The sequence below is a fragment of the Telopea speciosissima genome, chromosome 4 (assembly GCF_018873765.1).
Source record: "Telopea speciosissima isolate NSW1024214 ecotype Mountain lineage chromosome 4, Tspe_v1, whole genome shotgun sequence".
Taxonomy (NCBI): Eukaryota; Viridiplantae; Streptophyta; class Magnoliopsida; order Proteales; family Proteaceae; genus Telopea; species Telopea speciosissima.
In genome coordinates, this window is record NC_057919.1 from 69,163,301 (window position 1) to 69,177,708 (window position 14,408).

General features: G+C 38.4%; 2 protein-coding genes across 3 annotated transcripts; one reads left to right on the forward strand and one right to left on the reverse strand.

Annotated features, from left to right (window-relative positions):
• The first annotated feature begins 8,334 nt into the window (after nt 1-8,334).
• Nucleotides 8,335-11,283, forward strand: LOC122657563 (serine/threonine-protein phosphatase PP1-like). 2 transcript variants are annotated; one of them, XM_043852303.1, is made up of 5 exons: nt 8,335-8,564; nt 9,366-9,925; nt 10,353-10,555; nt 10,601-10,631; nt 10,746-11,283. In XM_043852303.1, exons 1-5 carry the CDS (start codon nt 8,375-8,377, stop codon nt 10,779-10,781), a joined length of 1,020 nt encoding a protein of 339 aa, XP_043708238.1. In that variant the 5' UTR covers nt 8,335-8,374; the 3' UTR covers nt 10,782-11,283. The 2 variants fall into 2 exon arrangements, with proteins under 2 accessions (XP_043708238.1, XP_043708237.1); XM_043852302.1 differs by having other exon boundaries at nt 10,353-10,631.
• A 1,985-nt stretch (nt 11,284-13,268) lies between these two features.
• On the reverse strand, nt 13,269-13,996 carry LOC122657564 (phylloplanin-like). Its single transcript, XM_043852304.1, has 2 exons — nt 13,789-13,996; nt 13,269-13,716 (listed from the first exon to the last, which is right to left on the reverse strand). The coding sequence occupies exons 1-2, from the start codon at nt 13,991-13,993 to the stop codon at nt 13,433-13,435; spliced, it is 489 nt and encodes a 162-aa protein (XP_043708239.1). The 5' UTR covers nt 13,994-13,996; the 3' UTR covers nt 13,269-13,432.
• Nucleotides 13,997-14,408: the final 412 nt, after the last annotated feature.

Consider the following 14,408-nt stretch of genomic DNA (forward strand, 5'->3'; position numbering starts at 1 on the left):
GGTGAAGACAACACCAGATGAACCGTTGAGGGGAATGCAATTTATTTCGTGAAGGATATTTCAATCAAGCATAGGACCCTTCTTGGATTGAAGTTGCAACAAATAATTCCTTCCACAGGTCTTTCACAGTGCTCTTTGAGCATTTTCTCTAGACTCACCAACAACAATTAGAGTAACAGACACCAAGAGCAATATCAGTATACAACTTTCGTGCTTGCTTGGTTTGCTTGAAGAGTGTTAGAATGTGGGAAGAGCCATTTGCTTGTTTGGCAGGACTAAGCTTCCTAGCATCTGATTTAATATTTAGATGACCCTGCCCACAATTTGATGTCTCATCTCTCTTAATCAAGTCTATCGATCCAACTCATAATAACAAATTTAAATGATCTGAAATACTTCAATTATTATATAGATGAGTGCAATTGACGATGATATCAAAAACTAAATTCTAAAATGCACAAGTAATCCACAACCAAAATTGTTCTCAATGAATTATGGTAGAACATAGACAAGTTTCTCAGGAGGGTCGAATCAAGAAAAGATACCCATAAAGATAGGAGGGCCAAAAAGAAATGACTTAAGTGAAAAATTCAAGGTAAAGTAGCTTAACTAATATGATCGATTCCTCTGCATATTGGGAAGTTTGGAAGTCTATTTCTTAAAGAAGGTAAACCCAAAAAAGGGGCTTACCAAGTGCACTAGGATCACGCCACTGTAGGGTCTGGGGAGGGTCATAATGTATGCAGCCTTTCCCCTGCTTTCGCAGAGAGGCTGTTTCCAGACTCGAATCCTAACCACTTGATCGCAATGGAGTAACCTTTACCGTTGCACCAAGGCCTGTCCTCTCTTAAAGAGGGTAAATCAGTCGAATCAAAATGACATTCTTATAATCATGTCAAGCATAGAGGCAGAAATTTAATCTCTTGTATTCCTCTCAGACATCTCTGAAGCCACAGGTCAACATGTATCGTCAATGAGTATAAGCATCTACAAAATGGACCTTCTGGAGGGCTTCCCAAATGCTCCCTGAACCTTGACAATCTAAGGATCACATAAAACACAATTGCATCTTTCTAATGTGCATTTTTAGTAAAGAAAAGGTAAAGATTGGTTCTCATTTCGTATTTAATACTGAATCTGCTTTCCTTTCCAGTGGTTCTAATAGCTGAATTTTAATACCAATACTTTTACTGTTTTACACTCGAAATGAACAACAACAAAAAAAGTTGGGGACGGGAACATTCTTAAGAAGTTTCTCTGGACCCTAGCTTATATTCAAAAGAGCAATTAGGTGTTTATGTTAAATATAAAATGGGAATGGATCATTAGGTGGAGAAGAGGGTCATTGATTCATGGTAGAAAACCTCTTCCCAAACCACATGTTTCTTGGATGGATCGTTGATTTAAGATGGGTTGCGCTAATGTTAATGACTATCATTGCTGGAGAAAATACTCACTTGGAATATTTCAAAGCTGTACCTAATATACTTGTTTTTCCTGAGTTGGTTGAGTAAAGTTGACCAGAATAATTTCAGTGGAGAATTTTTATAAGATGGGACTTCTTTAGTTTGTAAGGATAGGTATTTTTATTTGTTTCTTTTCTTTATGTATGTTGTTCACTTCTTTCAGAGGCCAGGGGATGTTCATTCACAGAAAATGACACCCCTAACTCATGTAATCTCTTGTGCCTTATTCAGTTATTTGCTTTTTCTTAGGCCAGGGGATTAGGTGCGGTTTTCCATACTTGGTTAGTTGTTACCTAATAGGAAATCCATATTTTGTGGCTATCATGTTCTCAATCTCAGCTATCTTGTTACTAGAATCATTTTTATCTTATTTGATTAACAGCTTTTGGCAGTTGCTGGTGTTCTTGTCAACAACTTTAGTCTCTTCTCCATATTATTTTTTGCTGAAATGGATGTTAACTTTAGCACTCTCTCTCTCTCTCTCAATGTAGTTGTTATTTATAATATGGTAATGGATTTCAGTAAACAACTTAAATGTGTCCTGGATGGCTCTAATCTCATATGAGAGGGGCTATCTTAGACTTTGTTTATGAGGTGTGTCCTGCATGGTTGCATTTGGAATTGATACTTTTCATTTCTGTTGGTTTAAACTTATGAGAATGAGAGTTGAATAGTGGATGAATGCATTAAATGAATCATGGATGTTTTAATGCTATTTCTTACTTAGGTTAGGATATTGATCATGGATTGTGGATTAATGCTTGGAAGTACTTTTAATGCATATGGCGGTCTTTTACAATTGAAATATGGTATTGGTGGGTAGATGCAGGAAATGTTTAAAGTTTGGTCTTCGAAGAGATGCCTTTGCAAATTGTTCAATTAGTGATGTGTTACGCAAAATTTGGTGGGTTTGATTATGCTAGAACAACATTCTATCAGATACAGTCATACAGAAGCATGATTTTTTTTTCATGGAATGCAATTATTACTTGTTAATTAATACCAGGAACGATGCCCACGATGTATTCCTTAACCACATGATTTCTATTGATCACTTTTCATTGATTGCATGTGGACTATCATGTTTATTTAATTTCTGTTGATATCTTTTCCTTGTAGTGGAGGATGGCACTATCTCAATCTCAAGTATTCACTTTGTCCAGTTTATGAATTATGATATATACAATTAATGCATTCCAGTTTCAGCTAGCTTGAATTATATGTTATTGATGTAGGACAGCAGGAGAGTAGCTGAGGATTGATGATTTATGAGAGGGGCTGTTTTAGGCTTCCTTTATATGATGTATCATGTGTGGTTGCATTTGGAATTTATAATTTTCATTTCAGTAGGTTTTAACTTTTGAGAAAGAGAGTTGAATGGTGGATGAATGGATCATAGTTGTTTTACTGTTATTTCTTACTTGGGATATGGATCATGGTTGATCATGATTGCAAAGGCATGATTTGGTTTCATACAATGCAATTGTTATTTGTTACTTTAATTCTAAGAACCATGCCCACAATGTATGGCTTAACCACATAATTTATGTTGATCTCTTTTCATTGACAGGGTTCTTGATTTTAATTTACCATTCTTCATGTTTGGACTTTGGATGAAGAATATAAAGCCATATATTGGATCATGGATGATTTATGTTGATCTCTTTTCATTGACAATGTAGCTCAATTACTCTTGATCGGGGATTGCTTGTACCAAGAACTCTAGCATGATCGTTGGTCTAGACGTGTCAAGAAAGAATCTCTTTGGTGCAAAGCACATCAAGGTCCTGTCCAATTTTTGGTAAGCATGTCAGTATTATAAAGTTAAAAACACTTACTGAGATCCACGAAATTGATCTATGGTGACAAGGGATTTGAAAAAAATGAAGATCAGAAACATCTGTCAAAGTAAGGCTGAAGTGTTTTGAATCACTTGAAGATGATGATGATGATGATGAAGATGGTGATGAGGAAGACAGCCAATTTTTTTTAGGTCGTTAATATCACTGCTTGGTCATAGCTTAATTGAAGCTTAATGATGGTTGCAGAAGGGCCTGGTGACAGAGGATGATGGCGATCTTCTACTTTGTAAGACTGCTACCATGTGTCTTAAGAATTTGTTTACTCCTTTATTTCTTGATTTTCTTGGCTTTTTTTTCTCCTCTTCTCCTCCCCCATCTGATGGCCACTGGGCTGAGAACCTGTTTCCACCTTTTTATAATAAGTTAGCAATCTCTTGTCTTGGACTAATAATATGTATGGGATGATGTCTTGAGTTAAAACCAGATTGGCATGTATGCAAAAAGTGGTGGGTTTGATTCTGCTAGAACAGAATACAGAGGAATGATTTTCTTTTCATGAAATGCAATTATTACTTGTTACTTAATGCCAAGAACCATGCCCACAATGTATGCCTTAACCACATGATTTTTGTTGATCTCTTTCATTGATTGCTTGTGGACTATCATGATTTACATGATTTCTATTGATCTCTTTTCAATGTAGTGGATGATGCACTATCTCAATCTCAGGTATTCATTTTGTTCAATTTATGAATTGTGTTATAAGTAATTGATGAATTCCATTTTCAGTTCTCTATTCTTATTTGTTATTTTTGTAGGACAGCAGGAGAGTAGTTGACTAATGATTTATAAGAGTAGCTGAGGACTGATGATTTATGAGAGGGGCTGTCTTATGAGTTTTTTTATGAGATGTATCATGCATGGTTGCATTTGGAATTGATAATTTTCATTTCAGTAGGTTTTAACTTATGAGTGTTGAATAGTGTATTATTCGCATTCAATGGATGAATGGGTCATGGATGCTTTACTGCTATTTCTTATTTGAGATATAGATCATGATGCAGAGGCATGATTTGGTTTCATTGAATGCAATTATTATACTTAATGCCAAGAACCATGCTGACAATGTATGCCTTGACCACATGATTTCTGTTGATCTCTCTTCATTGACAATTCTTCATGTTTGGATGAAGAATGTAAAGCTATATATTGGATCATGGATGATTTAAGTTTATCTATTTTAATTGATACTGGAAAACTGAATTAACACGAAACCGTACCGGATTGAAATTCAGTATATTTGATGTTTGTTGACTTGTGAATCTTCTCAATTATAATTGTTCTCATTTGCTTTCTTGTATGAGAGTCTTTAGCTCAAATGGGTAGAGCACTTGGGATTTCCCAAGATATGGTGGTTTAAATCCATCAAGACTCATTTATTGTTATTAAGTCTGGGGTAAATTACTTATGCACCCCCTGTACTATGACCCGATTGATTGATACCCCTAACTTTTGAAACTATTACTTGAACAACCCTTGCATTTTAAGATTTCTTACAAGTAGCCCCTATATGTTAGCCAGTCACCGTTCAGTGATGACGCCATGGGTTAGAAAATCCTAAATGTGCAAACTACCTTTTAAGGGTAGTGAAGGATTTGCATACCAGAGAGAATGATTTCTTGTTGAGAGGGTTTTCATTGAGGAAGTTGAGAATTACAAAGAGAATTTCTTCAGTGAGGAGATCGAAAGGGTTGAAGCCCAAGCCTTCCATGTTGAGGCACCGTAAGATGCATGGTAGATGACATTTTGTTCAGTTCCCCTCATCCACACATCAAAGCATGTGACAAGTGTCCTTCTTCCCCCGCCCCCACCCCCAAAAGAAAAATAAAGAGGGTCAAGTAGTTTTCCCTAAAAAACACATTGACATTTATTTTTTAAAGAAGTTAAACCTGGATAATAGAGGAGGCATTATATGATCCACTCGAATTGACATTTAGATTAGTTCTCCTTGTCGACATATCGGTGTTTGTGATTAGTGGTAGGAAAAAAAAAAACTCTAATAAACAAAGTCAAATTGTTTGCAGCATAAAATCCATTATTTTTTTTTTAATTTTTAATTTTTTTAAGTTAACCATGATAATGGAGGAGACATCTTATGATCCACTCTGGTCGGTGCATGTGGCCAATAAATCTTTTCAACACGCCATAGGGAAAATGTACAGGGTAAGTCGTAAAAACAATGTAATGAAAGGATATTGAAAACCTTGTTCTCTACCCTCTCTCAAATAAGTCCATAGTGTTAGTCTTCATTGTGGATATTAGATGCCTGGTGGGAATAATGTGGGATTAGTCGGAGGGCTCGAATTTCTTGTAGAAATTCATGTGTCGATTCAAGGCTTCTTCGGCGATGATAAGCCTATCTGATTTGAAAATCTCGTCCTTCACAGCCTCGGCGCACAGACCACAGATCCATCATCCTTGGTATCTCTCACTAACTCTAGATATGTAATTGGGCGTGCATTCCTCTATCAATCCACAACATTCGCATTTGGCAAACTCGACTTCCACCTGTGCGCTACAAAACTTAATAGTAGTTGATGGAGATTCTGGAACAGACTTCGTCATTGAATTACTGAAAATCGTAGCAGACATTGCTCGAACCCTAGGAATAAAAAATCTACAATCAAAATTGAAAAAAAAAATTAATAAAAATTGCAAGCCGTCAACAAAAGAAACCCAGGAAGCCTGTAAGGCATGAGTAGCAGTTCCTGTTATCCTTCATGACGATCGAATTGAAGCAGAAGTACAATCACCGCTCGATCCTTAACCTATTTGTTCGCAATCCAATAACCCAAAATGGACTCACCTACATTTACTTGTTCCTCCTGTTTGGATCGCTAACGTATGCCACCGTAGAAGGCGGTGGTCAACCACCACCTTTTTGTGAAAGTTGGGATAAGGCTGCATACATTACGATCTTCCCAAGACCCTATAGTGGTGGGAGCTTTGTGCACTGAGTATGCCCTGTTTTTTTTAACAAAGATAATGGTTTAGGCATCGTATAATCTAATCGGGTCAAGACATTTGGTCAATTCTCCCTTAAATTAATTATTCAAATTATTTTTCCTAAAAAAATGCAATTGGTGTGTATATATAATCACGTTGGCATATCGATGCACTCAGGTTGGACATTTGGATCAGTTCCCTTAACACGTCAACAAACTATTTTGTGGTAAAAATTGAATCGGTTTAAGAATCGAGAATCAGCCCATGAATCAATCCGATTTAAGATAAATCATAAAGAAAATGACTAGGAATCGGCTGATTCGGAAAGCAACGATTAGGAACAATGGAAATCGGGATTGATGTCAGTCAATTCACTGATCCGATTCTTGATTATTAAAACCATGCATACAAACTCATTTTGAAATTGCCAAAAAAATGGCGCGCTCCCTCCTTTCCAGAATTTAGAATTCGTTTTTTCAGAGTACCTACTCCAAAGTCCAAAGGTGCTGGAGATTGCATACATCACTTTCCCAATCTCATCTCTCTCTATCTCTCCTCCATTGCCATCTCCTCAAACCCTGACACCGAATATCCAGATATCATCAGTTTGTAACGATCATGGAAGGAGAACTATCTTTGTGTTACCACGCAGCAAAGAAGAAGGCCACCGCAGTCATGGGCGCACCACAGTCTAAGCGACTTCCCACCAACATGAATCGAGCCGTCTTGGGAGAGGGGTGGACATTGTACATGGATAGTCAAAAATTCATATTCGATTCATGTTATTACCAATTAAAGGTATCCATATTCGAAAAATCGATTTCCAAAAACTATCTGACTGTTGATACAGTTAGTATTATTATATTTAATTCGAATTCAATCCGTATACATCCCTACTCTTAAGGACAATAGTGACCCTTAGGGTTGCATAGAGTGCCAAACAAGTCCAAGTCCAAGCCCAAGCCCAATCTGTCCCAAAATGATACAAATTGGCAGGACTGAAATTACAATTTGTGATCATAAACGTAATCTGATAAACTACATATAACATGTAAAAAATTGCATTTTATTTATGTGTCAACGTTCTCTGTGCCGCAGCGCAGGCTGCACCCAGACACATGGGCCTGTCACTCAGGGGGACAGGGTGGTCATTGCACCCATCCCCCATGTGTCTGGGAGCAGTCTGTGCCCTCGGCACAGAGAACATTCTCCCTTACTTTTTTTGGACAGAAATGAGCATTGTATGGACCTCGCCCAAGTTACCTAGACTGGGCTTGCTCAGGGGTATGAGTTGGACTTAGGACATCAGCCCAAGCCTAAGCCCAAGCTCAAGCCCAAGCCCAAGCTCAAATTGGCAAAGGAAAAGTCCAAGCTAGCAGAGGACTGGGCCGCCTGGCCAAGCTGTCCGAATTCCAATGACAGGCTGGCTGGCTGGGTCTTCTGATTCTTTGTCCAATCTTCCCTTCGTAGAGCTGCCGACCACGTGTGTTGTTCCCATTGGCAGATCGCATCGTTGCACATTTGTCCCTGAGACCCTTGACCTGGGCTCCTGGGCTCTCCCTCCTCCTTCTCCTCTCTCTCTCTGTTTCTGTTTCTGTTTCTGTTTTTCTCTTCTCTCGCCTCTCCTCCCCTGAAGAACTAGAAATGTGCAGGGCATAATTGAGTGGTGACTCGGCCGGTGACTCGGTGCCAATAATTTGTGTGTGCGAGAGAGAGAGAGAAATCAGAACTAAAGGTTTCAGGCGTGTTTGCGGTTTGCCAGGCAGAGGCAAAGGCAATGTCCACCGTTTAATTGAACGATGATAAGATAAAACAGATTGAGAGAGAGACGACGACGAAGACTACCGCTGCCGGCGGAAGAATAGTTATTGTGAAGATTATTGAAATAGAATTTGGGGTCATGGAAAAGAACGGAAAGAAGGGTCGAACAGCTCGTTTTCAGAGGCTGCCGCAATCGAATATAACCTTTAACAAATAACTATGTTCTTTCTCTGAAAATAATTCCATCTTTTCTCATTGACAATTGAGGCCCTCTCTGAAGAAATACAGAGAAGAAGAAGAAATTTGGTGGTTTGGTTTGGCAGCTTTAGATTGGTGACGATGACGACGATTGAGGGTGTAATGGATGCGACGGTTTTGGACGACATTATTCGGAGACTTCTCGAAGGAAAAGGAGGAAGACAGGTTCAATTATCCGAGATTGAGATCCGGCAGCTCTGCCTCCATGCCAGACATCTCTTCCTCTACCAGCCCAATCTCCTTCATCTCCATGCTCCCATCAAAATCTGCGGTTTGTTTCTCTCTCTCTCTCTCTCTCTCTCTCTCTTTTTCTTCTCCCCTCCCCCGATCTCTGTTCCTTCTTTGTCTCTCAATTCTGCCCTCTTTTTTTCTTTGTGGGATTGATATACAAAAAGATCTATGAGACAATGCTGATGTTTGTGAAGAACAAACTAGTGACTTTTCTCCTAATAAAAACCTGAAGATTTGCATCCTGCCTCACATAATGTGAGAAGATTCTACAAGGTTTAAAAGAACAACATATATGAATAGGAGATCATAGAGGGATGGGGCATGCATTTTCAATTCCCTTCCTCTTGCAACTATCATTTTAACTTTCGTGGTTCGAAAGTTTGTGATGTAATTTATGTGATTCACTACATAGAAACAGTTTCCAAAGGTAAGAACACAATCAAGCATTCTACTCAGAACTGTTAAGCAAGGCATCATGTGTATTTGTTGTCATGCTTTATTCATTGGATGGTTTGATAAACTTTTTATATTCCTTTGGGATGCCGATGCTCATGATAAAGATAAGAAACAAATGAATCCAAGAACAATTTGTCTATCCTAAATTACTCAACATGTTTGGTAACATCAACCATGAATGTACAAGAACCACCCAAGTGTGTACCTAAAAAAAAAGGGAATATTTCAAGCATGTTTATGGTAGATGCAAACACGGAGATATTGAGGGTATGCTTAACAACAAACGCAATAGTTTATGCTTGTACAATGCTAGATATACACTAAGATGACACTTTGTTTCTTTTTAAGTGTTCATGCTCTCTCTAAGATTTTACACTTTTTACAGGTGACATACATGGACAGTACCAAGACCTTTTGAGACTCTTTGAAAATGGTGGCTTCCCCCCTACTGCAAACTATCTTTTTCTTGGGGATTATGTGGATCGTGGAAAGCAAAGCTTAGAGACTATATGTTTGCTTCTAGCCTACAAAGTGAGGTATCCTAACAATATCTTTCTTCTCAGGGGGAACCATGAAGATGCAAAAATTAACAGAATCTATGGCTTTTATGATGAATGTAAAAGGAGGTTTAACGTCCGACTATGGAAGATTTTCACTGATTGCTTTAATTGTTTGCCTTCGGCTGCACTCATTGATGAAAAGATACTTTGCATGCATGGAGGTATCTCACCTGAGTTGGATAATGTGAATCAAATAAATAACATTACAAGGCCTACTGAGATTCCAGATAATGGTCTCCTTTGTGATTTGCTTTGGTCTGATCCTGATCCCAATATTGAGGGTTGGGCAGACAGTGATCGAGGTGTGTCATGTACGTTTGGAGCTGACAAGGTTGAAGAGTTTTTGGAGAAGAATGATCTTGATCTCATATGCCGAGGCCATCAGGTTTGCACCCTTCTACCCGTCTTTTAAATTGAATTGTCAACGGAAGCCTCAGGTCACAATGAGTTGGTTGAATTTTGTCAGTGGCATAATCATTTCTCCTCTCCCTTACCTCTTTTTCTTTTTCCTGCAAGACTAGTTGAGCAATCTCCTGAATAAAACAATCTTACACATCGACCTTCTTTTATATTCTCTTTGGTTGTTCAGAGGAATATATTGGACTTGATGGTATTATCATGTAATGATGCTTGGTTTTGTCATAGATCTTCTAAGTATTATAAATTGAATACTAAGTTTCATTGTCCATCCTTCAATGTTGAATATATATGACACTAATATGTATTGGGCTATGGTCATTATTATAATGTTAACTATGGCTGACTCCCCCTTGTTCAACTGGTTCATATTAAATTTTAAAATTATCCTGCAGGTGGTGGAGGATGGGTTTGAGTTCTTTGCGAGGCAAAGATTAGTCACAATATTTTCAGCTCCAAACTATGGTGGGGAATTCGATAATGCAGGTGCTTTATTGAGTGTGGATGAAGCTTTAATGTGTTCTTTTGAAATCTTGAAACCAGTTGAAAACAAACCAGTTGAAAATAAGCCAGTTGAAAACAAACCAGCTGAAAACAAGCCAGTTGAAAACAAACCAATTGAAAGCAATCTAGCATCATGCAGTTCTAATACATCAGGATTGACTCTTAAGAAGGTATACATTTTGGTATCATCTTTCGTACGTGATTGATCAACTATTTTCTAATCTGCAAATTTTGACATTAAAAGGGCTTTATTTTCTTTTGTATTGATTTGCATGTGATGACAGGTTCTCCTATCAACGGGTTCTCCTGATTTTCGCTGAGCAGCTCCCAAAAAGTCGAAAGGTTTGACATGTGACATTTGGTGGCCTTTGAAGATTTGATTCATTAATCCAAAGGGATGTTTCTTGGGACCTTGGTTTTGTTGTAGTTTGATTTTTTTTTTTTTTTTTTTTGTTCCTTTGATGCTTTTCGTCTGTATCAGCATCAATAAAAAACTCATGAAATTAAAGCATGTCAATGATTCAAGCCTGCATAAGAGCAGTATTGTAGTACACCATCTGTAAATTAACAGGGCACAATAGCCTCTGTACAGGAACTGAGAGGGGCATCATAGTTTATTTCAGAAGGCCTTTCCTAAATCAAAGGATGTGTCATTGTAGTTGTCTGCAGCTTATACTAGTCTTCAAAGTGGTTGACTAAAATATGCTCAGAAATCGACAAGTCCATGATATGTATTGTATAAGGTTCTGAAAATTCAAGTAATGAAGGGATGGTTATAGTTAAAAATCCACTTCATACTAAATTTCTGCATATTATAGTGGATGTGTTACTGAATTTGTTAGTATTTTTGTGTGCAAAGAGTAATTTTTTGAGAGCTAGAGGCTGAAATAGCCAATCCTTACAGCAAATTCCACCTCTGTGGGAGGGAAGAGGAAAATGTTTGACCCAAAAACAATTACAGTCCATTTGGCAACTTCATGAGTAGCTGCTTGGTTAATAGAATATGGGATATTGAGAATGTAAATTGATCAACAACATCTAATGTCTGCCAATACAGGACTGGTCTCAAGTTGTCATATTGTTTCTCTTGGGCAGCTTCAAGAATCGATGAGTCGCAAGGACTGAACAAAGTGGCCTGCGATAATAGCTTTAGGCACACCTAGGGGAGAGACTGATTGAATCAACTATCAAAGTTCTTTGTTCTTTGGTTAGAAGAGGATATTGGGTTACTCCTAATAGTCTATTTCGAAGGATCAGCCTGTGGAATCTATGCTTGTATAATGCTTGAGACCAATTCATTCAAGCCTTCATATAACCCATCCATTTTCTACTCAATAGAATGCCAGTTTAAATAATGTAAAATTGCTATACCTAATTGATGATTTCCAGTCGAGGAGAATGTTTCCTACATGGATTGCCCCAAATATCTACATTGTAGCAAATGATGCCTAAATTTTGTAGGAAAGAAAAGCTCCAAGGTCCCCAGTCCATATGTCAAGTTTCAGACAATCAATCAAAGTACAATAAACATGTAGAGACATACATGGGTATGAATACAAATACAATCGAGGGTATTCAATAATTAAGCTTTTAAATTTACCATGTGACTAATCTAGACCATGTCCTCAATACAGAAATCGGAATTTCCATATCATATGTCTGTGTAGTATAAGAAAGGTAGACATTAAAGGCCTTATAAATGAATTTTTGGCTTCCACGAAAACACACAAATTTGTTTTACCTATTTAAGGTGCTAGAATCTTTTTAAAATGTGGTAGACTACTTGTGTCATATCACGAATTGATTTGAAGAAATCTCCAAGTCTCCAACATCACACTTCATACATGGGCGACATTCTGGAATAAAGTCTATCTGAACATTACAAGGCCTACTACTGAGATTCCAGATAATAGTCTCCTTTGTGATTTGCTTTAGTTTGATCCTGGTCCCCATATTGAGGGCTAGGTTGAGAGTGATCAAGGCGTGTCATGTACGTTTGGAGCTAATAGGGTTGATGAATTTTTGGAGAAGAATGATCTTGATCTCATATGCCCATCAGGTTTGCACCCTTCTACCAATATTTTAAATTGAACTTTCAGCGGAAGCCTTAGGTCCCAATTAGTCGATTGAAATCTATTAGTGACATAATCATTTCTCCCCCCCCCCCCCCCCGCGGCCCTGGACATAGATCATCTGCACGAACCAACATGTAAACGTACAGGTGAGACCCAGTCACATTTTAATTTTGTTTCCATAAAAACTCCTCCTCCCCTTGTAAATGGCAAGAATAGGACAGGTGGTTGGCTCTCACATGTACGATCACCTGTTGGTATGTACAGAGGAACCGAACTCCCCCGTCCCCACCTCTTTTGGTTTGAAATGCAACTTTTTGTAGCCTTCGAAGACTTGATTCATTAATCCAAAAGGATGTTTCTTAGGAGCATGGTTTGCTGTGGTATGTATGATTTTTTTTTATTTTTTTTGGGGGGGGGGGGGGGGGGGGGGGGGTGTACTTTGATGTTTTTCGTCTAGATCAGCATCAATAAAGAACGCGCATAAAAAATCAAAGCTTGACAATGATTTGAAAAATAAAACAGAAAATTCCATTCCTTAAATTCCTATCAGAGTTATTTCATTGGAAGTTAACTAAAATTTAATATTGCTTTGGAGTTCATGATATCATATCATGCCCATTATATGTATATATATTACCAGGGCCATCAGGGACAGATAGAAAATATAGTTCTTATTAAGTTATGATAGTACTAGATTGATACAGTGTTGAATCAAGGCACACACTTCAGGGAGATGGAGATAGAAGGCTAAACCCTGATTTATATTGTACACTTTGGAACAGTAAAACGAAGAGCTTATAGCTGAAATGCCGCTGATGCTTGGCTTATTCATGGGGTGATAGTAGTTGGTAGCAGTAACAGAGTAAATACCCACTGAGGGTACTACTTTGAATTGGCTAAGTGATGGGAAGGAAACTGAAACCAGCAGGGATGAGATCGGAAATGCCGAGGCCACCAAGGACTCCACTTACAAGATTTAAGCCTGATTGGAGAATTCCACCGGCCGGCAGGGTGGCGTTGCAAGTGACGGGTGCGGCATTGACAACTATATTGCAATTGCTGAGGAGAGACAATAGAAGGGATTCTGTTGCACCCAACTTCATTGAGAATGATCCTGAAGAATTGGTAGTTGTACTGGACACCACATTTCTACCTCTACATTGCAATTGAACCGGAGCATCTGCAGCAAATATCCAAAACCACAAGCTGTTAAGGTTAGGATTTCTGGTCATGGTTCATGAACTGATTAGACTTGAATACTTAATTGAGAATACTGTGGTTGCTGCACCATTGACACCAATATTGCCATTGGCAGTGCAATACACAGTCCCTTGAATGCGGGTAAATCCAAGGAGGTTCCGAAGTCCCCCAAGTTGAGCTTCAGCTGGTGGGATTGCCAATAGACCAGAAACCAGCAGGGAATAAACAATTAGAAGAGGTTTCAAATTCAAGGCCATGGCTTCCTGCTTCACTACAAGAATGTGTGTTCTAAGGAGTCTCAAGCTAAGCTTTGATTGCCAAAATTTCATTGGGGGTGTTACTACTTATATAGGGATGGAAAGGGATCATATTCCATTATTAATGGAACAAACCTGCAGGGAATTCCAAACCACTAAGTGCAGAGGAACTGGCTATCTAGCTACTCTATTCTATCCTCTGGCTACAATGTCGCCCGACTTGCTTGTCAGTTGCGTCATCACCATGCACGCCACGGCAGCACCTTTGTGGGCATTACCCTTGAGGCACCTTCTATATATCCAATTCTTTCCTAATCTCTGCAAGCATGCTTTGGCTCTTCTGCACATAACCAAGAGTCAGAAGAGGGTTCTTGCCTACTTACTCGGCATCTTTTTGAAGCTACAGATGTGAGAT